Genomic DNA, 26,762 nt, shown 5'->3' on the forward strand with positions numbered 1-26,762 from the left:
CGGTCTCCCCTGAGCCTCCTCTTCTCCAGGCTAAACAACCCCAGCTCCCATGCTCTGTATTTTAACATGATGAGCTGAAAGTGGTTTAAATAAGTATGTCTTTTCCAGAGGTACCCAGCAACAGCAGTGAATTCAAGTAATAGTAATGTTTTGCATTTCACCATTACACATTAGAAAATGCTGTGCATTGCTCAGTCTCACATCATGTGGAACAGTGATGTGAGCAGATGCAAGAAAGGTTTAATCATTTTGTGTTCAGACCTGTAATGATGTCAGGGAAAGATGGCTATGGTGTGCAACCAGAAATTTCTAGGTACTATGTTGTAGGCTGTTGCTAGATAATGTTATCTTCCAAGGGCATAATAGTTCTGCAAAGGAAAGTTGCGAAATCCGTCAGAATAAAAAGATCGGCTGAAAATGTTAAGCTCTCCAGTGTCTGTCCTTCGCTGCGTGGTGCCTGATACAAGCTGGAGTGTTTAGTTCCTTTGTGGTTTCTGTTACATCCTCTTTGCAACAGATCAGATCTTTGCATATCATCAATCATAACCGCTGCCACTGCACAAATGTCCTGGTGTGAATCCTGTTGCTGTGCCGCTTTAGAGAAGTATAACTGCACAGTCACAGTCCTGTTTCCCAAAAGACCAGGAAGTGCACTGGTTTTTTGAGAAAGGCAAAAGTGTACTTGCAGGCAATGCAGTGGCTGATGAGCTGCAGTGTAAAATAATTACTTTGTTAGCTTTGATGTGATCAGACATCCTGTGAGTTAAGAATGGCTTGTTAGCAATTGTAATGCATTTTCTTGAGATCCAGTTAGTTAATTGTGTTTCCCTCATTAGTTGTCACATTTGCCTTGCTCTTGCTTGTCTTTTGAGCTGCTGGAATGTTACACTGACTGTTACACTCAGGTGCAGCGAGGAACTTTGGAGACCTTGGAGATACCCACAATTTTGTAACGGAGAAAACTTTGTCAGTGTTAGAGATCCATTAGTTTGTCATACTATTTGTTTGCCATCACACATCTGAGATTTTTTTAATGGTGCTTTCAGTGAGACACTTTTACCTTTTCTTCTGTCAAGGAAGACATAAATTTTGTGTGTTCATGGCCAGAATGGTTGGAAAACTTGAGCCTGCTCTTTACTAGATGGTCAATTCAAAATCTGAGACAACTGGGTTGTTTGTTTTTTAGTTCATCTAGCACTCAGTGCTGCTGTATTAAACTTACTGCTTTTATATTTGAGTTTTTCAAGCTGTTAACAGGAATTTTGTCTCCAATAAGACTGTCTGTTACATCCTGTAAGAGGTTGAGTTTGTGCTCCAAGGACAAAACTTGGCATAAGTGGTATGCTGAGCTGCTAACTGAACAGCCATATCTGCTGAATAGCTTGTTATCCTTTCTGGAAGAAGTATTTGTGTATTTTGAGGTGAAGTGTTTTGTAACTCTTGCAGACATACTGGTCTTCCTTGCTAAAACATGAAGGCAGATGTTGTAGTAGAAGCTGTCAGGGTAAGCAGAGTTATAAGCTGTAATAGTCTTTATTGAATAATACTCATAATTAAAATACTACATTAAGAATCAATTCCTTGGTCTCTGGGTTTGGTTTTCCATTTTCACTCAAGCTTTCACTGCTTTTTGCTGCTAACACAGCCTGACTTACTTTTTTGCCTGTGCTCTTCACATTTTCTTCACATTTTCAGGCATTGATGCCTCTCTCCCTCTCTGTCCTTGAGTGCTGTCATCTGGAATTTCACAGTGATTAAACAATGTGTTGCCCTTGTGGTGCTACTGTTCTCTGTGGCCTCTTGAACTCTAGTATTTTCATCTTCTATCTGATTTTTACTGCTTTTATGTGAGTGTATTACAGCTCTGGGTTCTACTACCACCACTTTGGTTTCCTTGATCCCAAAGAATGTTTCTTTCCTGTTCTTTAAAACTTAGTTTTTCTCCTTTTTTTGATTCTGATTTCTGTTTTTTGGTTTCCTACTCATTTTAGTTGCAGGCTTCAGAGGGGGAAATCACAGTTCTGCTGCCTAACTAGTCTCTAGGATAATACCCATGAGATACTGCACAGAGTTTCATCTATCTTTATTCCTGTGATGGAACTCCTTCTGGAGGTTTGTCTAGTCTTTCTGCTTTAAGGAAGTAATTAGAAAAAACCAAAATCATAAATATGGGGAAGAGCCTGACCTCCTCATTGCCCTTTTCAAAGCTACTTTGCAAATGTGTTTGCTAAACACTTGTTTGTTGTGTGAATAAACATCTGCAGAAATTATTTTACAAGTTACTGTAAGGTTTAAGAATTGCATAACCAGGTGTATTTTTGCTGGGTCATGCAAGGTACCAAAGATTTTTCTGGAGGATGTTTCCTGAAGTTTTGCTGAGTCTTGCTTTACATGGCAGGGGTAATGAATCTTCAGCAACTTGCTCATTATCTAATGAATGTGTCCAGTGGGAAATGTTCAGAGTCTAATATTTTAATTACTTTTTTTCCTTCTCAGAACACGAGTTTGCAACAATACTTTGCCCTTTTAAATAATCACTTTCACTTTGGTTATTTGTGATATTTTTTTTTCTTATTTTTACACTCTTCCTTATGCTCTGGACTTCCCTTGAGCAAGTAAATGAATGAAATTTTTCAGTATCACAGTATCACCAAGGTTGGAAGAGACCTCAAAGATCATCGAGTCCAACCTGTCACCACAGACCTCATGACTAGACCATGGCACCAAGTGCCACGTCCAATCCCTTCTTGAACACCTCTGGGGATGGTGACTCCACCACCTCCCTGGGCAGCACATTCCAATGGCGAATGACTCTCTCAGTGAAGAGCTTTCTCCTCACCTCAAGCCTAAACTTCCCCTGATGCAGCTTGAGACTCTGTCCTCTTGTTATGGTGCTGGTTGCTAGAGAGAAGAGACTGACCCCTTTCTGGCTCCAACCACCTTTCAGGTAGTTGTAGAGAGCAATGAGGTCACCCCTGAGCCTCCTCTTCTCCAGGCTAAACAACCCCAGCTCCCTCAGCCTCTCCTCACAGGGCTGTGCTCAAGGCCTCTCCCCAGCCTTGTTGCCCTTCTCTGGACACGTTCAAGTGTCTCGATGTGCTTCCTAAACTGAGGGGCCAAGGCAGGCATAAGCCTTGAATGGTATATTTCTGCATAAGGAAAAGTGACTTTACAAGTACCTTGGTACAAGTGTGGATTAACAGAGCCTTAAAATATTTTAGATTAGGCCTCCACATTAGTAATTCCATAGTGCCTTCCCATTTTACTCTTTCCTCCTTTCTTCTTCTGTTTGGGTTGTAGTTACTGGTGATGGTCTGCAGGCTGTTTGCTTGAATGTATCTGTCCTTCAATTCTGCCTTTCCTTTTCTGATATACTCAGTGTTTCTGGTTTCAATGTGTTTGCCAAATGTTGCCTGTCTTTAATTTCTATCAGTATCTTCTCTTTTATTACCTGTTGCTTTTGCTCAAGTTTTGCAAATTGCCCAATTTACAAGAGCCTAATTTCTCTGGCTGTCTGCAGTCTTATATCTCTTCCCCCCACACCTTTTTCTTCCTCCTCTACAGCAGCATTTGTCAGTTGAAGTTAAGGGAAAAACAAACAAACAAACCCAACAACCCACACCTATAACCCTTTGCCCAAGAACCAAGTAACCATCCTCCTGACCCTTCTTACACCTTCTTGTATTGGACAAGTGTGATGAGATTCACTTGCCTAATGATAGGTGTCTAACTCTGAGCTTCCCTAGGGTATTTTACTTGGCTTTTTCAGCTGCTGACCCAAAGAGCACTGATTTGTCTGAAAACCTGTCTGTTATAGCTGCCATAGATGTGCCCTAAGGCATTTCAAATAACAACTGCTACAAGCTCATGGAGACCTGGTCCTTTGCAGTGTACTAGAGTACCTTGCCAGTAGTAGAGTACTTAGGATCTCTTCTGTAGTGGCACAGAGTTAGAGAAAAGGGATTTTTTTTTTTTAATGGAATCTAATACTTTTTAAAATTGTCTTTTTATTAAGACCTCTTTAATACTGACTTTTAAACCTTTCCTGTTGTCATACCTTGATTTGCATTTGCTTCAGGAGTATTTCTGACCTACACTAAACGACTTGTAAAAAGTTGTAGCTACTCTTGGTTTGCTGTAATAGCATTATTGTTGCAGTCAGGTGAGCAGAAGTTTGATGGTATTCTTGGATACCGTTTGAGGGTAGTTATCCTCTTGTGTGGGCAGAAGTCCTGCTTCAACAGATTGTTTTAGGTGGAGCTGCTGAGGTTTAATTACCATACTCTGCTTAAGAGAAGAATAGCCTGGCAACAGCAGTGCCACAGTAAAACCAGAATTACTCTTGGATCTTCTTCCAGTAGTAGTTCTTGTATTTACTAAAGCTATACTCTCATTTCAGGAATTGTATCTTTCCTGCCAACCAATTAATTAATATGGTGCCTATAGGTAGTGTATTACTGTATTTGAAGTAAAGCCTGTAGAGCAAAAAAAGTCTTGAGGGTGGAATCCAGTGACAATTCAGGAGGTCTGGAATGATTTCATTTAAATCCTTTCACACTGCTGACTACACTGACATAGTATCTTGTCTGCAGATCATAGTGAATAACTGATTATTTTTGTACCTCTAAAGGCAATTAGCAATGGCTGATTCATATAAGAATTTGTTTATAGAGGGAGCTGATCAGTGTGTTCTGTCTGCAATTTGTGTGGCTTCCAGAAGAGATAGGACAGTGTTCTGAATACATGAATAATACAATTGTAAATAATTATCTTTTTTATATTTACCAGGAGCAGTTTCTTTAATTTCCCAGAGCTGTTTCTGCACATAGGTTTGGCCGCTTTCATCAACACTCTTCCCTATTATTTGTGAATGCATTTCATTGTCAAGTTACATTTGTAGTTTTTGTTTGTTTCTTAAAAGCCAAATGGGTTTGATCTGGCCTGCATTAATAGTATGGCCAGCAGGAGCAGGGAAGTCATTGTGCCCCTGTACTCTGCATTGGTTAGGCCACACCTTGAGTACTGAGTCCAGATCTGGGCTCCTCAGTTTAAGAAGGACATTGAGACACTTGAATGTGTCCAGAGAAGGGCAACGAGGCTGGGGAGAGACCTCGAGCACAGCCCTGTGAGGAGAGGCTGAGGGAGCTGGGATTGCTTAGCCTGGAGAAGAGGAGGCTCAGGGAAGACCTCATTGCTGTCTACAACTACCTGAAAGAAGGTTGTAGCCAGGAGGGTGTTGGTCTCTTCTCCCAGGCAACCAGCACCAGAACAAGAGGAGACAGTCTCGAGCTATGCCAGGGGAAGTTTAGGCTCGAGGTGAGGAGAAGGCTCATGGAGAGAGTTGATAGCCATTGGAATGTGCTGCCTGGGGAGGTGGTGGAGTCACCATCCCTGGAGGTGTTCAAGAGGGGATTGGACATGGCACTTGGTGCCATGGTCTAGTCATGAGATCTGTGGTGACAGATTGGACTTGATGATCTTTGAGGTCTCTTCCAACCTTGGTGATACTGTGATATGATGAGTGCCGTTCAGACTTGTCTCGCTCCAGGCTGCAGCGAATACACATCTATTCTGCATACTTAGTGCTGATTTAGAAATACTAGGGTCAGAAAAAGCTGAAGAATATAGATACCCTTTCAAAAGTAGAGTTTAGGAAGTTAGCTGTTGTTTTGCTTCCCAATTCTACTGCTTTTAGGTAATGAGAGATGCTAATGCTGTGGCTTTGTCATAACATTTTTCAGTACAACCAAATTTACAATATGGTTAAGAGAAGAGAAAAATGAAGTTACAAGGAGACTTGCTTATGCATTTTGATAGATGAGAAGAGAGCACTCTGTGTGTGTGTGAGAAAAGAATTGATTTAAGTATTAATATTTATCTGTTGGGAGCATATTAACTTTTCCTTTGAAATCCAGTGGAGTGAAATATTTCAAAATGTAATGCTCTTTGCCTGAGGGGAGAGAAGGAAGAGAAAGTAATCTCTGGGTAATAAAAAGCAGAAGACGTATCATACGTTTTTTCTTCTAAATTTATCTTTTACTCCATGACTTTATTGAATCAATTTTCAACTCTGTAATAGTATTTAAGTGGGAATGTAATTCCACTGGAGTAGTTATTGGCTAGTGTATCTACAGAACTGAGGTAACTATGGTCTGAGTGCGTGTGAAGATTTTTCTTGCATTGTTCTTAATGCTGGTCATGGTCAATAGCACTGTGGAACACCACATAGTTTGCCTTCTGTCAAGGCAATCAGGGCAAATAGAGTTGAAACATAGGAAACTACACACTCAAGTGCTGAGTTGCAAGGAAAAGGGCCTTTATTTCATTTAGGCAAGAGCAGAAGAGAATTCAGGGTTGTATTGATTTTTGGGTTTGATGGTTTTGCTTTGAAACTGCAATTGGTAATAATTCTCAAACTCTTAAGCAAAATAGTTTTGCAGATGGCTTTGTTGGTTGAAAATGTTATGTTTTTACCCCAAATCAATTCTATTATTTTTTGTAAGTTTACTGCAGAACCAGTGTTATTATTTGTATGAAGTAAACCCAGTCTGGCTGTTGCACTGGCTGTTGTGATTGTTTAAATACCTTTTATATGAGTGTAAAGAAGTGGGGTTTATTTATGCATCATAGCCCTGTCAAGCAAACTGTTAACTGCAGTTTGCTTCAGATTTAGAACTGGTTTGTTTAATGTTTCAGCTGACTTGCAATGCTGTATTTTTGTCAAGGATATATAAATTATGAAAACAGCTTGTGCTCATAGCTGGTGACTGGGGCATACTCATACCTTGGTACCTACTTTTCTCCCGGGCAACCAGCACCAGAACAGGAGAACACAGTCTCAGGCTGTGCCAGGGGAAGTTTAGGCTGGAGGTTAGGAAGAAGTTCTACACAGAGAGAGTGATTGCCCATTGGAATGTGCTGCCCAGGGAGGTGGTGGAGTCACCATCATTGGAGGTTTTCAGGAGGAGACTTTATAGGGTGCTTGGTTGCATGGTTTAGTTGATTAGATGGTTTGGGATGATGGGTTGGACTTGATGATCTTGAAGGTCTCTTCCAACCTGGTCTGGTCTCTTCTATTCTATCCCTATTCTACCCCTATTCTATCCCTATTCTACCCCTATTCTATCCCTATTCTACCCCTATTCTATCCCTATTCTATCCCTATTCTATGCTTTCTAGAGTCAAAGGTGTTAATTTTCCTGTCCTAGTAAGGTAAATTCAACAAACCATAAGAGAAACTATATGGAGGGGGAGAGGATGGAGCAGAAAAGGTACAAAGTGCAGGGGTCACAAGGGTGAATGCCTACTACAGCTCAGAAAAGGTGGTGGTGTTTTTTTGTTGATTAGGTGGGTTGGCTTGGTCGATGGGTTGGACACGATGATCTTGAAGGTCTCTTCCAACCTGGTTTATTCTATTCTATTCTATGTATTTGTTTGGTTGGTTTTTTTGCTTGTGGGGTTTTTTTTCATTGATAACTTTTAGCAAATAGATTAACGACTTTGGATTCTTGACAGAACTGAGACTTGCTAGGATAAAATCCAAGTGAGAGGATGCTTTTTTTTTGCTTTTTAAATATATTAAAAAAAAATAATATTCTGAAGTCAGCTCTTGGCTAGTAGGATGCTGTATTTAACTGACAGACTGAAGCCCATTGACTATAGAGAAACACGGTGCTTTTCTAGTTGTTTACGCTGAAGTGGAAGCCCCATTTTGTTATGAATTTTTTGGTCTTTATTGGTTGTCACTTAGTCTATGTGAGGTTTGATTGTAGCAGAATAAATTAGGGTTTGTGTTTGCTTCAAAAACCTATGGTGCTGTCAGAAAGAGTGTTAATGATTCCTTAAATGATATATTTCCAATTTAGTTAGGAAATAAGGACAGCAGTACAATTTTTGAGGTTCCATGGGTTGTAGAATGTTCTGAGAACGGTCTCAGCACTAGTGTTCTGTGACTGTATGATTAACAAGCACTGAAATAATACCTTTCTTTATTTTGAAGCGTGGAGAGCCCTTCAGCCATGTACTGTATAGCCTTTGGGAAAATGCCTGGAGAGAAAATCAGTCTTGTGATGCACATTGGCTTTAATGCTGATGTATTTGGGCTCAAAATAAATTTTACTAAAGAAAACTGGGACTTTGGATTTGAGGCATGTTTACTCTGGGCTAGTAGAAGCAATTATAGTAATTACAAATAATAGTAATGGAAAATCTAATATGAAAATGTTAATTTTGACTCTGGATTCTGTCTTGTGTAGTGAACAGTTCTTTGATAGTAGTAGGTCATGAAAACTTTTTAAAACAAAATACTTTGTTTTTAAAACAAAACAAACAAAAAACCCTTTTTAAAACAAAACACCCTGGAGGTGTTCAAGAGGGGATTGGACGTGGCACTTGAAGCCATGGTTGAGTAGTCATGAGGAGTTCGGTGACAGGTTGGACTTGATGATCTCTGAGGTCTTTTCCAACCTTATTGATTCTATGATTATTTTGTATCTTCAACCAGATATTTTTGGTCACTCACTGTGGATAAAGACTGTTACTAATATTCAGTGGAAGAAGATGGTAAAGAAGAATTGTGAACATGTGAGAGAATTAATAGATTAGTTTAGCCATCTGCAACTGTAAGGTGCCTAAACTCTGTGTGGCCACATATCTCACCTGGGTGGTCAGAAGGTACCATCCCCAGCTTCAGGAGTCACTGCATGGGACATACAGCTGACACTAACCCCAGCATGTTAAACTGATAGTGTTATACAAAGCTGTCATACTTGAACAGTGCATGTGATGTTCTGGGAGCTGCTTGAACAATGCATATGATGTTCTGGGAGATGCTGTGAGTTCTTTTCACTTCATGTTGCTGTAGAACTGAAAATACTGAGGAAGATGTTTGTGCCCTTCACATTGTGCTGTCGCACCTTTCCTGAAGTTCCCTCATTACTGTGGAGCTTGCAGAGGTGAATAGAGTTTATTGAAAACCTCACTAAGCAGAATCTTGAACCCACCTCATGATGTAAAGTTCTGTAATAGCTTTTTACTAACCAATTACAAAGATACAACATAAAAATATACAGTTATTTTGCACCTTCTTTTATTTTAAACCGCCCTTTCTTTAGTATCTATGTAGTTGGAGTGCAGCTCCTAGCAAGCTGAGCTTGTAGCTATGTATGCTTTGCTTTGTCAACTCTTTTAAAGCAGGAATGCAGAGAATGAAAAGCATGCAGTATGAAAAATGTTAAATACTTGGCATCACATAAGAACTTGGCAAAACCACAGATTAAATTCTTTTCTATCAGAGTAGCGTTAGCTACCTAAGTCATAGGCCAAGAGTGACCATTGGCTTCTTGGTCATGAGCCCTCAACCTCTGCAAACTGATCTTTATAGCATCCTGCTTCCAGACACAGCTAAGGTAACTATAGAACATTAGCTATTGAAACACTCATGTTGAATGACTTGAGATGGAGACATCACTGAACCATCTATTGTAAGATTTGTTCAGTTAATGCTTTTCTCCAATTCTGCATTCATAATTTCTGAAAAAAAAGTATGTGGTTTAACGTTATCTGAACAGAATTGTTTACAGGGTTTACCATTACTGGTTTTACTTTGCTGTGTAGATTTTAAGTAAGTGGTAAACACACAGTAGTTACTGGCATCTTGCTTGTAATACCTGCCACCTCACAAATGTGCTTTGTGCAAAAGCTCAGCATTATTAGCCTGCATCAGGAACAGTGTGGCCAGCAGGAACAGGCAAGTTATTCTGCCCCTGTACTCAGCACTGGTTAGGCCACACCTTGAGTCCTGTGTCCAGTTCTGGGCCCCTCAGCTTAAGAAAGATGTTGAGACTCTTGAACATGTCCAGAGAAGGGCAACGAGGCTGGGGAGAAGCCTTGAGCACAAGTCCTGTGAGGAGAGGCTGAGGGAGCTGGGGTTGTTCAGCCTGGAGAAGAGGAGGCTCAGGGGAGACCTTATTGCTGTCTATAGCTACCTGAAGGGAGGTTGTAGCCAGGAGGGGGTTGGTCTCTTCTCCCAGACAATCAGCACCAGAACAAGAGGACACAGTCTCAAGCTGCACCAGGGGAAGTTTAGGCTCAATGTGAGGAGAAAGTTCTTCACAGAGAGAGCTGTTAGCTGTTGAAATGCCCAGGGAGGTGGTGGAGTCACCACCCCTGGAGGTGTCCAAGAGGGGTTTGGACGTGGCACTTGGTGCCATGGTTTTGGTGTCATGAGGTGTTGGGTGACAGGTTGGACTTAATGATCTTTGAGGTCTTTTCCAACCTTACTGATTCTATGATTATTTTGTATCTTCATAAAAAGGAAAGAGTGATTGAGAGCTACAGAAGTAGCCCTGGTTACTTCTCCCCCCCCCCCCCAATTACTTTTTTATCCTTGAACTGTGTGTTCTTTCACATCTCACATGCAGATGACTGTGTGCTGGCTTGTATGAACTCTGAAGTGTGTTTACTAGTGAAATAATACAACCTGGATTTCTGTGAACTGTCACATCAGTAATTAACTGTGGCTCTTGTGTCACTGGCAAGATGAGAACTCCCTGCCAAGCTGTGATTAAGTTTTATATTTTTAGTTAATTTTAGTCCCTCCATTAAGTGCGTAATACTGCACTTCTCTTGGCCAGAATTTGGATGATTGGAACGTTTCCTATTGAACTGCTTATTCTTCCTTCTTAGAGTTGTGGGTGGCAAGGAGAAGAGGGAGTAAGTGATACTAAGTTTTAAAAACTCCAGTATTTCAAAAATCCCGATCTTGGTAGCTTGCATTTGACTTTGACACAATATGCAAACCACAGCAATCTAAATATGGTACTTTCTGCAAACATGAGCCCTCTTCTAACTGGGTGTTTTGAGACAACCCTCAATAGAGGTTGAATTGCCATTTGAGATACGAAGCAATAATATATTTCATGTTTCATTGCCTGCAGAGGAGGAAGAAGCTATGCCTCAGGAATTTGACTTCATCCCCCAAAACATCTGATGCTTATCTTCCATGTGAATTTTAAGAGAATTAAATGGATAATATATACAAGAAATGTACTTAAAGTAGCTATCATGTATGCAGTTGTTTGTTTATAAGTATGTATATACAAGTGCAAACAATGTTTTCATTTATCAATTTTCAGGGGATATAATTTTCAATGCTCACTATCCTGACCTGCCACCAGATTTTATTTTTGGAGAGGATGCTGAATTTTTGCCAGATCCTTCTGCCTTGCATGTAAGTACTTTACTGTTTGAGAGCCTTACACCATGCAAAGAGACTTGACATTTTCAGAATATCTTCAGCAGTAGGAATTTGCCGACAATGCAGAATAAAGAAAAAAAAACCACCACAACTTGTATCTCACTTCTGGGTGAATATAAACACTTTGACTTCCAATCTGATTTGAAGTTGAATCCATAAAAATTGTGGATTTCAAAAAAGGTATTTTAATTGAGACAAGAGGACTAGCCAGCATGGATTTAGGAAAGGCAGGTCCTGCCTGACCAACCTGATCTCCCTTAGATCATGAAGTGACTGCCTGGTGGATGTGGGGCAGGCTGTGGATGTAGTCTGCCTGGAATTCGGCAAGGCCTTTGATACCGTTCACCACAGCAAACTCCTGGCCAAGCTGTCAGCCCCTGGCTTGGACAGCAGCATTCTGTGCTGGGCTAGGAACTGGCTGGAGGGCTCAGCCCAGAGAGTGATGGTGAATGGTGCCACATCCATCTGGCAGCCAGTCACTAGTGGTGTGCCCCAGGGATCAGTGCTGGGCCCCATTCTGTTCAGTAATTTTACTGATGATCTGGATGAGGGGATAGAATCCATCATCAGTAAATTTGCAGATGACACCAAGCAGGGGGCAGGTGTTGGTCTGTTAGAGGGTAGGAGAGATCTGCAGAGGGATCTTGACAGGCTGGACAGATGGGCAGAGACGCAGGGCATGAGGTTGAACACATCTAAGTGCTGAGTTCTACACATTGGCCACAGCAACCCCATGCTGTGCTACAGACTGGGGTCAGAGTGGCTGGAGAGCAGCTGGGCAGAAAGGGACCTGGGGATACTGCTTGAGAGTAGGCTGAACATGAGCCAGCAGTGTGCCCAGGCTTCCAAGAAGGCCAATGGCATCCTGGCCTGCATCAGGAATAGTGTGGCCAGCAGGAGCAAGGAGGTCGTTCTGCCCTGTACTGACCTTGAGTCCTGTGTCCAATTCTGGGCCCCTCAGTTTAGGAAAGAGGTTGAATTGCTGGAAGATGTCCAGAGAAGGGCAACAAAGCTGGGGAGGGGTTTGGAGCAAAAACTCTATAGAGGAAAGGCTGAGGGAGCTGGGATTGTTTAGCCTGGAGAAGAGAAGGCTCAGGGGAGACCTTATTGCTCTCTACAACTACCTGAAGGGAGGTTGTAGCCAGGTGGGGGTTGGTCTTTTCTCTCAGGCAACCAGCACCAGCACAAGAGGACACAGTCTCAAGCTGCGCCAGCGGTGGTTTAGGCTGGATGTTAGGAAGAAGTTCTTCATAGAAAGAGAGATTGGCCATTGGAATGTGCTGCCCAGGGAGGTGGTGGAGTCACCATCACTGGAGGTGTTTAGGAAGAGACTGGATGAGGCACTTGGTGCCATGGTTTAGTTGATTAGATGGTGTTGGGTGATAGGTTGGATTTGATGATCTCAAAGGTCTTTTCCAACCTGGTTAATTCTCTTCTGTTTGCGATAACTACTCAGAGTATTTTTAGAAAGATGTCTTTTAGTATCTGACCATGTTAAAAGATCTGTTTCATCAAAAAAGGCTTACTCCACTGTGTCTTTAAAAAGCTTTTTGTTCCAGAACAAGTAGAGTAACGATCTGTAGTGATGGCAATTTTTGGTTTTTCAGTGAAGACAGATAAAAGCAGATAAAAAGGTTGTGTTTTGTTGAAACCACTGTGTCAAATTAGAAACCTGCTCCTCTGTGGTAGTGTTATACGAAGACGAAGACGAAGAAATGCCCTTTAGAAAAAGGAGGAAAGGTCATAAATTACCCTCATATGAAAATATTTTTTCACAGTCTTATTACTATGGAAGAGAAAAACACCACAACCTGAAACACAGTTGTGTTTATTCACTATTCAAAATTAGCCTCAACCATTAAAGCCTTGTTTGTGATGCTTTTAAAGTATTTCTCCCTGTCAGAAGTTACTGACAGCTGTATTAAGGTATCTTGAAAGCCAGAATGTCTTTCACTTCTACTCTCCCCCACTCTTTGGGCTCCATTCTTCTGTCTTTGCAGACCTGCAGTCTGGCTTCTGCATCGACAGTATTGCTTGCCAATAGTGCTTGGGCATGCTTTTTCCAATAAATACCCAGTGCCTGTGCTTAGGATGCAGAGTTTTAGTAGCTGTGTCAGAGAAGTATGCCTTTGCCAGAGTCTCTATTGTAATTCTTGCTTGGTCACCCACACCATAGGTTATGATCTCTTTTTATTTTTTCCCCTTTCATTAGAAGATTGGCCTCAAGAGCAATTGACATTGAAATACATTTCATTTTATACCCTTCTTGTAAGGATATGTAAGAATCACTGACACAAATGGGTGCCTGGAAATGTCTTTTAATGGAACTACTTCCAGCTAGAGCCTTGCCAGGCGAGAGGCTTTTTCAGTATTCCTCTCCTGCAGCCACTCTTGTGCTTTATCAGAACATCTCCAGTGGGGCTGTGTGATTTCATCAGGCATGGGAGCTCCCCAAAGTAAGTCAGAGGCTGTCAGGCTGTTCAGTTTTGTGGTAAGGGTGTCATGGGGGAAGAAGTAAACGTCATTCACACGTGATGACAGAGATGTGTTCATTTTGGGGTTTTTAGCTTTATTTACTTGATGTTAAGTTGCGTCGAAAGACTTCAGTTTAAAAATAATTAACAATTATTTTTGTCATACATAACATGTTTTTAAAAGGTGAATGTCTTCTTTCTTTGCTTCCCCTGATCATTTCCTTAGAATAGAATAGAATAGAATAGAATTAACCAGGTTGGAAAAGACCTTCAAGATTGTCAAGTCCAACCTATCACCCAACACCACCTAATCAACAAAGCCATGGCACCAAGTGCCTCATCCAGTCACTTCTTAAACACCTCCTTTCAAGCATACAAACTGTTCTGAGGAAGGGGCATGATGCAACTGAATAGCTATTTTGTTAGGCTTGTTTACAGAAAAGGTTTCCTTTGTGTGACTGTTTCAGAATTGTTTTCACATTTCTATTTGACAGTTCTCCTATTCCCCTTTCCTTGTTTCATTTCACAATTTTATAGTCTCCTGAGGTGTATTCACACTAACAGCCACTTTCTGCAGTTGATGTTAAAGGAAGAGGAGCACCTTTTAATGTGCTGGAAAGCTGAAATTAATAGCTAATAGCAAATGAGATGTTAGAAGGTAATTTGAGGCTTCTTGCAGAAGCGCTATTTTTATGGGGTACGATAACCATATTTCTAATGTGAGAAGAAATCACTAGCACTAGTGATCCATAGTGAAACCTCCAAGGATTAAAACATTCTTTTTGTTTGTTTGTGGGGTTTTGTTTGCTTTTGTTTGTTTCCTAGTTTTATAGTTGTTGTCTGTCTGTCTTGTGTTGTTCATTAATGATACTTCTTTGTGATACGTTGGGTTTGTTCTGTGCTTGGGCAGAAGAAACTTCCTGTGTGCTTCGCTGGGAAGTGACTTGAAGAGGCATTTGCTCCTTCATGCCTAATGAGATATTAACCAGTCTATTTTAAAATGAATTAAAAATAAACCAAAAATAATTTTTCAAGCCAGCAGTTGTAGCATTCACTGTGTAAGTGTAACTAGTTTTGTCTAGGTACCTGGTTATTCTCCTGCAGTCCATCCTGATGTTATCAGAGCTTGCCATCTCCACCTTGCGGCTGTGCATCGTGGCATATTTTTCCTTTTGCATTTGCCTTTTAATGTTCAGTATGGTTTGCAGAGTTTTTCCTCAGATGGTTACATCAGGAATAACTTGCTTTTTGTGCTGAGTATTTGAGTAGCTCCCTTTTTGCCACAGATCTCAGATCCATTTAATGAAAACAATTCTAAAATATTAGCAGAATGTTTTAATGTGCTAAGATACCTTTCTAGTGAGTAAAAATAGATTAGCATGTTGAGCATAAATTAGTACTCTTGATCAACCTTCAGATACTTCTGATGCACCAGTTCCTTGCAATCAAAACAGAATCTACTGTTCACAAAAGCATGTAGGTGGTATTAAATGAGGAGTGCAGTCTCTAATGTATGCCGCCAGATCTGTGGGAATTGTGACACTGAAACTTCCTGCACTGCTCTCATCTCCCAGTGCCTTGTTTTCCAAATGGAAGGCATCAGGTGCTGTTAGGTGGCTTGAGTCTGGCATTATGCTTAACTGGAAATGAGAACCAGGTACTCTAGGTTCCTCAGGCTTGTGCTGGTTCAATAGAGGCTCTCAGTAGACCTTGAAGACATTTGAATGGCTGTGCTGAAGATCACTTCTCTCACTCCTTCGGCATTCATGGCCACAGGCAGAATTTCGGGTTAGTTTTTTGTCTGAGCACTGTAATGGAAGTTTAGTCAAGCAGCTGTTAGCCAGAGAGCTAAACCAAGATTCCAGAAATAGGGCATTTTATAAAAGTGTGTGCTGTAGGTGAAGACACACTGCCTTTTCCCTTTTTCCCCTCCCAAAGAGTTCCTGGAGGTTGGGCCTGTGTTTCAGCAGTGGGGTGATATGTTGAGCACATTCATTCCTACAAGCTGAGCCAATCAACTGCTCTGTTGCACTGCTGTTGCAGTTGCAGAATCAAGTTGAAAATGCTAGTTGAAACTCAGCTTTATTTCTATGTCTTCCACAAATATTAAGGTCACTTCAGTTTGAAACACAGGTCAAATCTCCAGTTGAGCACTGCAAAATCTATGCTTCATTATGGGCCTTACCAGAAGTAGTTACACTATTTGTTTCAGAGACTAATTGCATGTATTCTGATCTGCTGGAATGATGTAGAGATTGAGAAACAACTCAACAAAGGGGCAACTGTTCCTTTTGTTTGTCATACAGTTTTAATTACAGTCAGAGGGCTAAATTCTTTAGGTTGATGATGCTATTCATGCTCAAAGCATTATCAGAAATAAACATTTATTCTTGATTCTCATTAAAAATATCCTCATTTATTGTGTGTATTTGATACTTGTGTGTATAGTATGCCTAAATAAATCAGCTTCTCAGAATGTAAATAGGAAAGTTCTTCCCTGCTCTAGTGTTTATTCATTTTGGATGACAAGTATTGGAAATGTATTTTAAAAACAACCTATGATTCACTCCATTCTGATTAAAAATTCACTTGGCACAAAATGAGATTAATGATTGTGTACGGATGAGATTAATTTGGAGCCTATTACAGTGACGCCAGTTTGAGTAGCAAGAATTGTTTGTTATGTTAGCCTACTTGATTGTTAATGTGAGCCAGGTAATAAGTGAAGTGCTTATGCAAAATGTTAACCCCATTTTTCCAGTGATTTTTGAGGCATATTCTGTTTGGCAAAGCAGATACAATAGCAGTCTATACAAGCTAACCATCGGATTAAGGATTTGGGGTTTTTAGCATCCTACTTCAGATCTCCAGCTAATCTCCTCAGAATTATTCTGCCCACCCATTGCTATTGAAAAGGCTCCATTAGCTTTAGTGGGAATGGAGGCAAGAGGATATTAGCTTTTCTTGAAGCCCAGTAAGTGTTGAAAGCCTTGTGGGAATACTTAGAGCTGCATTCACATGGGAGGAGAGCTTTTCCATTGCAGAACTTAAGAGCATGGGCCACTGCAGCTCTTAGGCTAGTAGAAATGTTGGGAAGACTATTTCCCCCTGTTTAATTGTTGATAGTGAATACATGTTTCAGTCATTGTGAAGCTGACTCAGCTAGTTCAATGCTACTCAAGTGTGTTGTCTGTCATGCTCTGTGTCTTGTGTAAAGCAATGTTTATTTTAAGTTCTTGTAATTACTAGACTTCATATTTATCATTTAACAATATGTTCAATGTCATGAAGGCTGTATTGTTTTCCATGGCTGTATTCATGTGCTGGTTTGAGCTTTACCCAGGGTCTAAGATCCCAGATGGTAACAGATTGAGATTCCCCCCTTCTCTCTTTCCTGGTAAAGTAAAACAATATCAGATAGGGGAAGGAGAGGTAAAATTTCACAAAAGAAATGGCCTGGAATCAGTTTGGAAGTAAAAGAGGTAATTTTTAGAACTATATATATATAGTAATAACAGACAGAGCTTACAAAGGTCAGGGATAAGGATAAATAGGAAAATACACAAAACCAAACCCAGATGGCCTTGTATTCCCTGGATGGAAGCGGATTCAGTTCTCTAGAAAGCTTGGATGCAGCTTGGAAAGTAGGCCCCCACTGTGTGGTCAGTGCAGGAAGCAGCCACAGCAGCAGATGATCTCTCCAGCAGGTGAAGCAGGGAAAGAAAGGGCAGTAAAGGATGTCCACCCTTTTTGTGGGCTTGCTGGACAGGAAGGGGGAGTGGAATAAACCACCTTTGACCTAGGGGATGCCTCCTACTGGGAGGGAAAAGACCAAGTCTCTTTCTGCCCACCTGGATCAACGTTCTTTTGTCCACCTGGGGGTTGGGTTCTTTCAGCCCCCATCCAGGATAGGTGTAACCCAGCACAATTCACAATCATAATTACTGTTGACTTGATAAGTTAGCTTTTAATGGGTAGTGAAGAGATCTTTTAAATATAATTCTATTTTCTGTAACTGCTCCTCATTTAGTATTATATGGATGAGACAGATGTTTCATGGCATCAGTTGTTCCTGTGCTCACAGTAGCCACACAAAAAATGCCTAAACCCCCTTAGGTTAGTGAGTACCATTTGAACTATCTTGTTTGAATAATCTAGCTGTTCTGTTGTTGGCAAAGATGCAGGTGTTATCTGTTCTGTTATGAAACCCTAACACATCCAAGTGCCAGGTTCTGCACATTGGCGACAGCAACCCCATGCAGTGCTACAGGCTGGGGTCAGAGTGGCTGGAGAGCAGCCAGGCAGAAAGGGACTTGGGGATACTGGTTGATTGTAGGCTGAACATGAGCCTGCAGTGTGCCCAGGCAGCCAAGAGGGCCAATGGCATCCTGGCCTGGAGTTGCTGGAACATGTCCAGAGGCAGCAAAGTTGGTGAGGGGTTTGGAACACAAGCCCTTTGAGGAGAGGCTGAGGGAGCTGAGGTTGCTTAGCCTGGAGGAGACTCAGGGGTGACCTTATTGCTGTCTACAACTACCTGAAGGGGGCTTGTAGTCAGGCAGAGGTTAGTCTCTTCTCCCAGGCAACCAGTACCAGAACAACAGAACACAGTCTCAAGCTGCTCCAGGGGAGCTTTAGGCTGGATGTTAGGAAGAAGTTCTTCACAGAGAGAGTGATTGCCCATTGCAATGGGCTGCCCGGGCAGGTGGTGGAGTCAGCATCAGTGGAGGTGTTCAGGAGGAGACTGGATGGGGTGCTTGTTGCCACGGTTTAGTTGATTAGGTGCTGTTGGATAATAGGTTGGATGTGATGATCTTGAAGGTCTCTTCCAACACGGTTAATTCTAGTCTAGTCTAGTCTAGTCTAGTCTCTATTTTTGTACTCCTAACCTATTACTTTTATACTGAAAACCCTAAATTACTTTGGTGTCACTTTAACTTTGGGAATGTAAATGAAACAGAAAGCAGGAATGGTTTCTGCATTTTATTGGAATTTTATTCTTATAATATAAATTTCTTTGTACTCAAATTTTTTGTGTTCACTATTCAGTCATACTTTGATATTTTAATGTAAAAATGTTTTGATTATTTATGACCTAATGCTATTCACTGTTGCAAATTTGAATTCTGGAAACTGTTTACTCCTCTCCTGTATTGTTCCTACCCATTTGTATATGTGGGAGATGTATGTATACATGTGTGTGTACACATATATGATACTCTATATATAACATCAGGTTCTTTATGTGCATGTGGTCACTAAGGCCTTGCTGAGTCAGTACAGATAAGCAGTAGAGACAGAGTCACAATTTACACCATCAGAAGAGTCATATAAGTCGGGAACTTTACTGAGAGAAGGACCTTTTTTCTGGTATTCCTGGTATTTATCACACATATTTTTGTCCATGTTGTCAAGTGATAGAGCTATGCCAGTACATCATTCCTCTTTAAGCCAGATCTGAAAGAATCTCATTTTGCACATGTTTTGGTGTGGTTTTGGTGTCTGAGCTCCACACGGTTCCCCCAGGGAATCCTCATTTGTTTCCCTGAGCCAGCTATGAAGGTCACAGGTTTTCTGCCTTTTTTTTCAGCTGTGCTTGTACTGGTTTTAAAATGAGAAATGTCCAAAAGAGGATCCTGACTGGGAATCCTCTGTGAAGGTAGCCTGGCCAGCTAGACTACAACCCATGTCAAACCAACATTCATGAAGTCCTTCTGAGAAGTCACATGGTGCCAAGAGTATCGTGATTGTCTGGGTAGTGGTGAGATAAAGATGGAAGCTTTACAAACAGCTCAGTGTAAAGAAATCAAGAGAGATGATGAGAAAACAAATTTTTTCTACAATCTTTCCATTTTCCTTCAGGACCTTTCTGGATTGGAAAATTATTCTTTGTACTCCTTGGTTTAGAATCACAGAATCATGGAATGATTTGGGTTGGAAGGACCTTACAGATCATTACATTCTAACCCCCTGTCATGGACAGGGACACCTTCCGCTAGACCAGGTTGCCCAACCTGACCTTGAACACCTCCAGGGAAGGACCATCCACAGCCATAGTGGGCAACCTATTCCAGTACCTAATCACGTTCACTGTAAAGAATTTCTTCCTAGTATCCAGTCTAAATATTCCCTCTTCTAGCTCAACGACATCACCTATGAATTTATCTATTAGCCTTTCCATTTTACTTTTCGTCTTTGTCTGGGATTGTTAATAGGGCTGAGAGAGAGTTATCCATCTCATATTTTATGATTTTCTATCCATGTAAAATCACTGGATGTATTTACCTTACCTTTTTTTCCAAAAGGTCAGCATTTCCTAGTGCAGTTTAGAACGCTTGGGTTTGTGTCTCAAAGATGAAGCAGAAGAGAATATGCTGAGATCAGAATTTCTCCTTTAGTTCATCGCAGTATTTGGCTGGACTTTTCACCTGACAAATGCAGAAACTGAGAAATCACAGTTCCATACTGTTTATTTAATTTTGAGGGTGGAAAATACCAGGTAAGCCAGGTAGTTTTGCCTTTCTTGCTTAAATCCTGCTAGTGCAAAATGCAGAGTTAATTCTATTAGCTCTCTGAAGGACTCAGTGGGGAAATATTTCCATTCATTTTTTTTTTGGCACAAGCTTCTCTGATAATGCAGTTTCTTCCTAGAATATGGAAAAATTAGAATATTAGCTCTTAAAATACAGTATTTCAGTCCAGGAAATAGTAGTTTTAGGATAATTCAGCAATGTGCATGGATTATGTGACTGAAGGATGGCAAAGTGGGGGAAAATGTTTTTCTGCCGTACTACCTAATGAGAATATGATGAAAAACTTAATCATTGAAAACAGGAGGGGGAAATGCTTTAGTGGATCTCCATTCATAATGTTGCATTAAGAATTAAAAAATAAAAGTAAACGTTTTTCATTTGTCATGTGAATTTGACCTTCTCTGTTGCAATTATACAGTTAGATGGGAAAGAGGGTTGGACCAGAATAACAGGATGCTTTCATAGAATAGAATAGAATTAACCAGGTTGGGAAAGACCTTGGAGGTCATCGAGTCCAACCTATCATCCAACACCATCTAATCAACTAAACCATGGCACCAAGCACCCCATCCAGTCTCTTCCTAAACACCTCCAGTGATGCTGACTCTACCACCTCCCTGGGCAGCACATTCCAATGGGCAATCACTCTTTCCATGAAGAACTTTTCTTCCTAACATCCAGCCTAAACCTCCCCTGGCGCAGCTTGACACTGTGTCCTCTTCTTCTGGTGCTGGTTGCCTGGGAGAAGAGACCAATCCCCTTCTAGCTACAACCTCCCTTCAGGTAGTTGGAGACAGCAATAGATAGGCTGCAAAAGATGTTTAGGCTTCTGTTTCTTTCAAGCAATGTCTTCTTTCTTTATACTGGAGCCCAGAGCACTGACCTTCTGAATTTCTGGATCTTATGTTGAATTCATATTGAATTAATCTTGATTTCTGAATAAATTCACTGTGGGCAACAGTTGCTACCAGGCTTGAGGAAGAAGATCACTGTCTCTCTGCTAAAACCAAACTGTATGTCCAATGGAGCATTCTTTCTTCTGCTTCTCTAGTGTTAAATCACGTAGCATATCCTGTAGTTCTGGTAAGTGCAGAAGGAGCACTTACATAGCTTGGAATTAGTCTTTTAGGCCTTTGCATATTCTTTAAGGGATTCTTGGAGTCACTGAACCTGCAGTTATCTTGTAGTCAGTGAATCTATTTGGTCTATGACTTGCTGCCTCCCAGCATCAGTTGTTCCTGCTGCTGGATATTTTCACAAGGCAGCTCACAGTCCATAATAAGAAAACAAGTGTCTCTCCTTTGCATCATCTTTTCCTATCAGTTTTCTTATTACCAGTCTCCACACATTTGACCACTCTGAGAGACTTCATCACTTCTCATTTAAGGAGCTGTGCCTGGCAACTCTTCACTACCTGTTTCTTAGACATCTGTATCTAGTGCTATCCCTTCTATGATCAGGGTGTATTATTGTCACCCCTGCTCTATAGGAACTCTTAAAGGGATTTCTAGACTTTTTGAAAAGGGTAGCTTTAGAAAGCACTTGGAGGAGGCTTTGGAACTTGCTCAGATTTTCTCAGCCTATTGCACTGCTGTTGACACTGTGAATACCTCTCTGTCAGCAATGCTTTTGTGGCCTGTCAGGTTGATCTAGCAATGCCCTCCTCTCCTCCCCTCTCTTTTCCTGATGCATGTGTTAAGCATCTGTTTTCCCTCCACAAAGCCTATCTTTCTCCGTTATTACTAATGATTGCCTGAGGAATAAACAGGATTGAGTATAGGAAAGAGTCTTCAGATGGATGGTGCTATATTGAAGTGTAAATACATGCTGCCATATAACTTCTTATTACCAGTTACCACATATTGGTGCTTACATTTGTTCTTTGTGTATATAATGTACCTGCTTTGCAAGAAATAAATACCATGCTAGTGATAAGGGTGGTGTAATGAATTCCAGCATCTTAATGACTTTCAAGTTGTTGTTAGCTTAAACCAAAAGTATGATATCCCAAGCCAGATGCATGAAAGCGGCATGTCTTTTATTTGCAAGTCTGAGGGCTCAATAATAATGTTTAATATGAACAAGCAAACCGAAAATGTAGTTACAGCTATCTTTGCTTCACTTAATTAAAATATAATCATACTAGAGCAATGTTTTATTAACATGTGGAAAAAAACTGTTATTAGGGAAACTGGCAGAAAATAAAAGGATTCTGGCCCTGATGTCTAATGGTACTGGCACAATACATTCCACTTCCTCACAAGAACTCTAGAACAGAAAGAAATGGCTTGGCTTGGCTTGAAGACAACAGCTTATTAGCTTTCTAGAAACACATTTACAAAGTTTTAATTTATTTTTAAAATAAATACTAGCAGTCTTTCTGAATTGAGAATACATTTAAATTCAATGTAGAGGGCCATTGAACTCCAGATCAGTCATGGTAATTCATTTTTCTGTAGAAAAAGTCATCTATGAATATGCCAGCAGATTCAGGAGGTCAGTCAGAAATAGTAATCCTGTCTGATAATGCAATTTCATGTTCTATTACATTCTAGACTATGAATTCTGTTTTAATTGTGTTTTGCTCCAGTGGAATTAGTTTTAAGTTTTGGGACCCTGCAGGTTCCTTCGTTTAGAAAGTATTGTTGGGGCAAAGTGATGTCTTCGTGCTTGTAATTTTCAAAGGTTCTATTGATTTCACAAAATGAATGCAGGTGCATGCTTTCCCCCAACTTTCCTTTTTTCCTTTTCCTTTTTTTCTTTTCCCTTTTTTCCCCCCCCCCTTTTTTCTTTTCCTTTTCTCCCCCCTTTTTTCCCTTTTCCTCCTTTTTTCCCCCCTTTTCCTCCCTTTTTTCCCTTTTCCTCCTTTTTTCCCTTTTCCTCCTTTTTCCCCTTTTCCTCCTTTTTTCCCCTTTTCCTCCCGGTTTTCCCCTTTTCCTCCTGGTTTTCCCTATTTCATCTTTTTACTGATCTAAGTTTCCAACTGCATTAGATTCAAAATCTCAGTTATACTCATTATTTACTTGCCTGTTTCCTTGTTATCTTTCATATCAGATCCTCAGGCATCTCTGCTTGTTTTTTAAAAGATAACTACAGAAATATAGTTCAAATTTAATCAACATCTTGTCTTTTGTTTACAGCATTAGTGTTCACACAGTTTTACATGAATTTTACCTCACACTTTACAAATATGCAGCTTTTACATGCTCAAAGGAGCCAAATAAGTGTTCTTTTCTGGTAATGCTTTTTGAGAAGAGAGAACTAATTTGAAGTTCTCTGTTCAGTATAGTAGAGAAATAATTTTGATTTCCAATGTTTTATGATTTATACAGTGATACTTTGTAGATCTTTTTCATTAGGGGCTGTTTTTTCAAGGCCCTATAAACTCTCTTGTAGTACAAATGTGCAGATAAAGATGGAAATGCTGTTTCAGCTGTGAGATCCGCTAACTGATAAATCTATTTTAATTTATGGAATTTTGAGGGAGGAAAAAATGGTTAGAGAAAACAGTTCTGCATGTGCCACCCAACAATAAACACTCAAGGAATGTTAGCGAATGCTGTCCAAGACATTAGCTGTGAAGCCGCTTTACTGTAGCTAAAATTACTTGTTTTTACAGGGAAAGAAAAACCCAAAGAACTGATACGAGTGAAAGACTTGCTATTTAAAAAAGGGCTATTGAGCTGAAGAATTGAGAAGAGTGGTCTGTACTGCGGTCCACTGAGGGTCTGAGGATGTGGTGCTACAGGATTTATAGGTGCTGAAGGAATTAAAAAAATTCCTTCTCAGAACAGGTGAAGGTACCAGCTGTGTTCTGTGAGAGTATGTGCTGGGAGGTCTGGAAAGGAACAAAACTTCCTCTAATCCCTTAGCAAAGTACAACAAGAAATACTTAGGCATGCCAAGTCTTGAGGAGATTAATTAGATAGCACAGTACTCTCTTTTGATAGTAGGCAGTCGCATCTTTTAAGAGTCTGATTATCTTGTAAGAGAGCTCTGTGGGAAAAATAGACTTTTTCAGGAAGAGTGAACAGCTTTAAAATCCTTTTCTAGCCTCAGTTTCTGCATTTCCTGAGCACCCTTAATGTACAAACATCTATCTTGTAACCTCTCCTGCGGTAGGGCATTTGTAGTAATGTCTGTTTTGGGGGAATGTTACTCGAGAGGTGGTGGTGAATTTATTTTAGGTGAATGCAGAAGAGAGTTCTTTGTGTCGGATTTCCTGAGGTTTATTTTGAAGTCACCTTGGGCGTGGGATCATCAATGAGAATCACTCTGTAGCCTGTGGAAGAAAACAGGGAAAATAATTGTATACAAAATGTAAGGGGCTTTTCTAGAAGTAGAATTAATTTCTGATCATTTTTTTAATTCATAGTGTGTTGGCTTCCTGCTCCTCTGTATGTTCATGGTAATTCAAGGTCTTCGGGCGTTTCATCTGTTCAGAAGCTGTTGTAATTTTTGCATCTTATTTCACAGCCTCTCTCCAAAAGCAAAATAAAATAAATAAATGTTGGCTATCCCAAGTTTTTGCTTTGTGCAAACTTTTTCTCTGTTCCACACAATAGCTAGTAGAGCACATAGTGTCTACAAACTCATGGGTTGCATTTGCCATGACAGAAGTGCTCCAGAGTTGAACTGTTTTTTACCAAATGTTAAGTTTGGATGTTTGCTTGTGCCCAAAAGTGATCATTTCAAGCAGATCACTCCAGAAAGTTGTTCCAGTGGTGCTTTTGGGGGAGGGGGATATGAAGAACCTGTGAAAATACGATGACAAGTAGATGGCATGTAGGTTTACAGTGATTGATTTGAAACTGCAGCCTGTAGGATGCTTAAGTGCTGGCTGCTAAGAAACTGAAGCCTTTGAATTTGTTATAACACTCCAGCCCTGCAAATACTGTGAGAAATATCTGTTAGTCGAAAGATGTGAGCATATGGCAGATAATTATCCTGTGCCTTTTTCTGTGAGCAGTTTCCCCATGGTGGCCCATGAAGACTATAGAAAGTAGGGACTGAGATCAGTTTTCAGGCTAATAGTAACCACTGGGCCTGTATCTCTTCTTACATTCGTGGAGCACAAGTATGATCTTTCTCATTTTGGGTGAAAAAAACCTTATATTGGTACTGATTTTAATCCACTGTGGGGTGCAAGTTGTGTGTATGTGGTGTGCTGGGATATAAACAAAATACAAATCTGTACTTAAATTATTCCTTATGATAATTCTGGATGAAAGATGCTATAGAAATGCGTTACCACTTGATGGACTCGGGAGGTTTTGTTTACTGACATTTTCTCGTGCAAGTTAATTTCTTGCTTAGAAATATAAAAGTACACTGACTTAAAATAAGATCTTGCTGTTGTTTCCTGTAGTATAGCCAGGAAAAACAGTTACAATCTGTCTTCTTAAAAATCACATTCCTGGAAGATATTTTGGCAACCTGGATCTTTAAACACATTTCAAAGAAAAACAACTTCGGATCAATTAGAAATTGTTACCGTATTTCTTTCTGATAGCGTAGAGCTGTAGTTTGCCGCAGACGTTGCCTGGAGTTACGAAATAAGCAGTAACATGAGAAGGAGGCTACGAATTAGCTGTTTATGGAACACACAGTGCATTATGTGCTGAGAAAAGTGTGAATAGGTAGTCACGGACACTGAGCAGTTTGCATAGGTTCTTGATTAGGTTTTTGGAAGGATAAAGGAAGAACTGCAAAGCACAAAATGTTCCAGAACAAAATTTAAATGTGGCTTCCTTGCCAAAAGTTAAATAGTATGGCTACTTGGGAAAGCTAAATTCTGCCTGTGTTTGCTAGTAGGGATGAGAAGCTACTTTGTGGGGATTTTTTACTTGCCTCACCTCTAAGAACATTTCTTAGAGCTGATGCTGTCTGGCTTCAAACGTTGTCTCTTTTTGAAATCCCGTCAGTGTTACTGCTATTCATTTAAATGAGTTATGGTGAAATGGCTTAAATTGCGCTCAGTGGGTGGCCTTATAATATCTTTGCCTTTTTATACTCACTTCCAAGTGAACTCATTTTCTCAACACTTTTGCTGTGTCTGATGGTGCAAAAACCTTTTCTTAACCAAACTGCTCACTTACTGTGCAGCCAAATCCTGTCAGGAAACAGGATCAAGAGCCAGGGAATTTGAAGATCGACTTTGCATCCCAACCAAATCTAGGGGGTTCTATGTCTCGGTAGAAAATTACACTCTTTGGGCTTGTTTATTATCTGGCAGATCCTCAGAACAGATCTCCTGAATCGCTTTGGATTTCTCCAAAATAGACACATTTTAATGGATGCCCATGCTCTGCTAGGCTATGTATAATAACTGAAGATTGTTTTGCCATTTATACTGCAGTGCTGTGAGGTGGAGGGCAGAGCTGGTGGACGTGCATGCTATTGTCTAAGGTCTAGATAACTATTCTCTTAAAGACCTTTTCTTGAAACTTCACAAAATGGAGTGCACTGACTCCTTTTTGCTTCAAAGTCTCAGGTTTAAGG

The 26,762-nt window shown here is 40.4% G+C and overlaps 1 protein-coding gene across 1 annotated transcript in view; it reads left to right on the forward strand.

The window, feature by feature from the left end:
* The window catches only part of BABAM2 (BRISC and BRCA1 A complex member 2), a 213,924-nt gene that overhangs the window by 23,700 nt on the left and 163,462 nt on the right, over positions 1–26,762 (forward strand). The window contains exon 4 of the mRNA XM_054162432.1: positions 11,136–11,230. Coding sequence (XP_054018407.1) covers positions 11,136–11,230 — 95 coding nt within the window. The remainder of the gene's footprint in view (positions 1–11,135; positions 11,231–26,762) is intronic.

Source organism: Dryobates pubescens, chromosome 6, assembly GCF_014839835.1.
Source record: "Dryobates pubescens isolate bDryPub1 chromosome 6, bDryPub1.pri, whole genome shotgun sequence".
Taxonomy (NCBI): Eukaryota; Metazoa; Chordata; class Aves; order Piciformes; family Picidae; genus Dryobates; species Dryobates pubescens.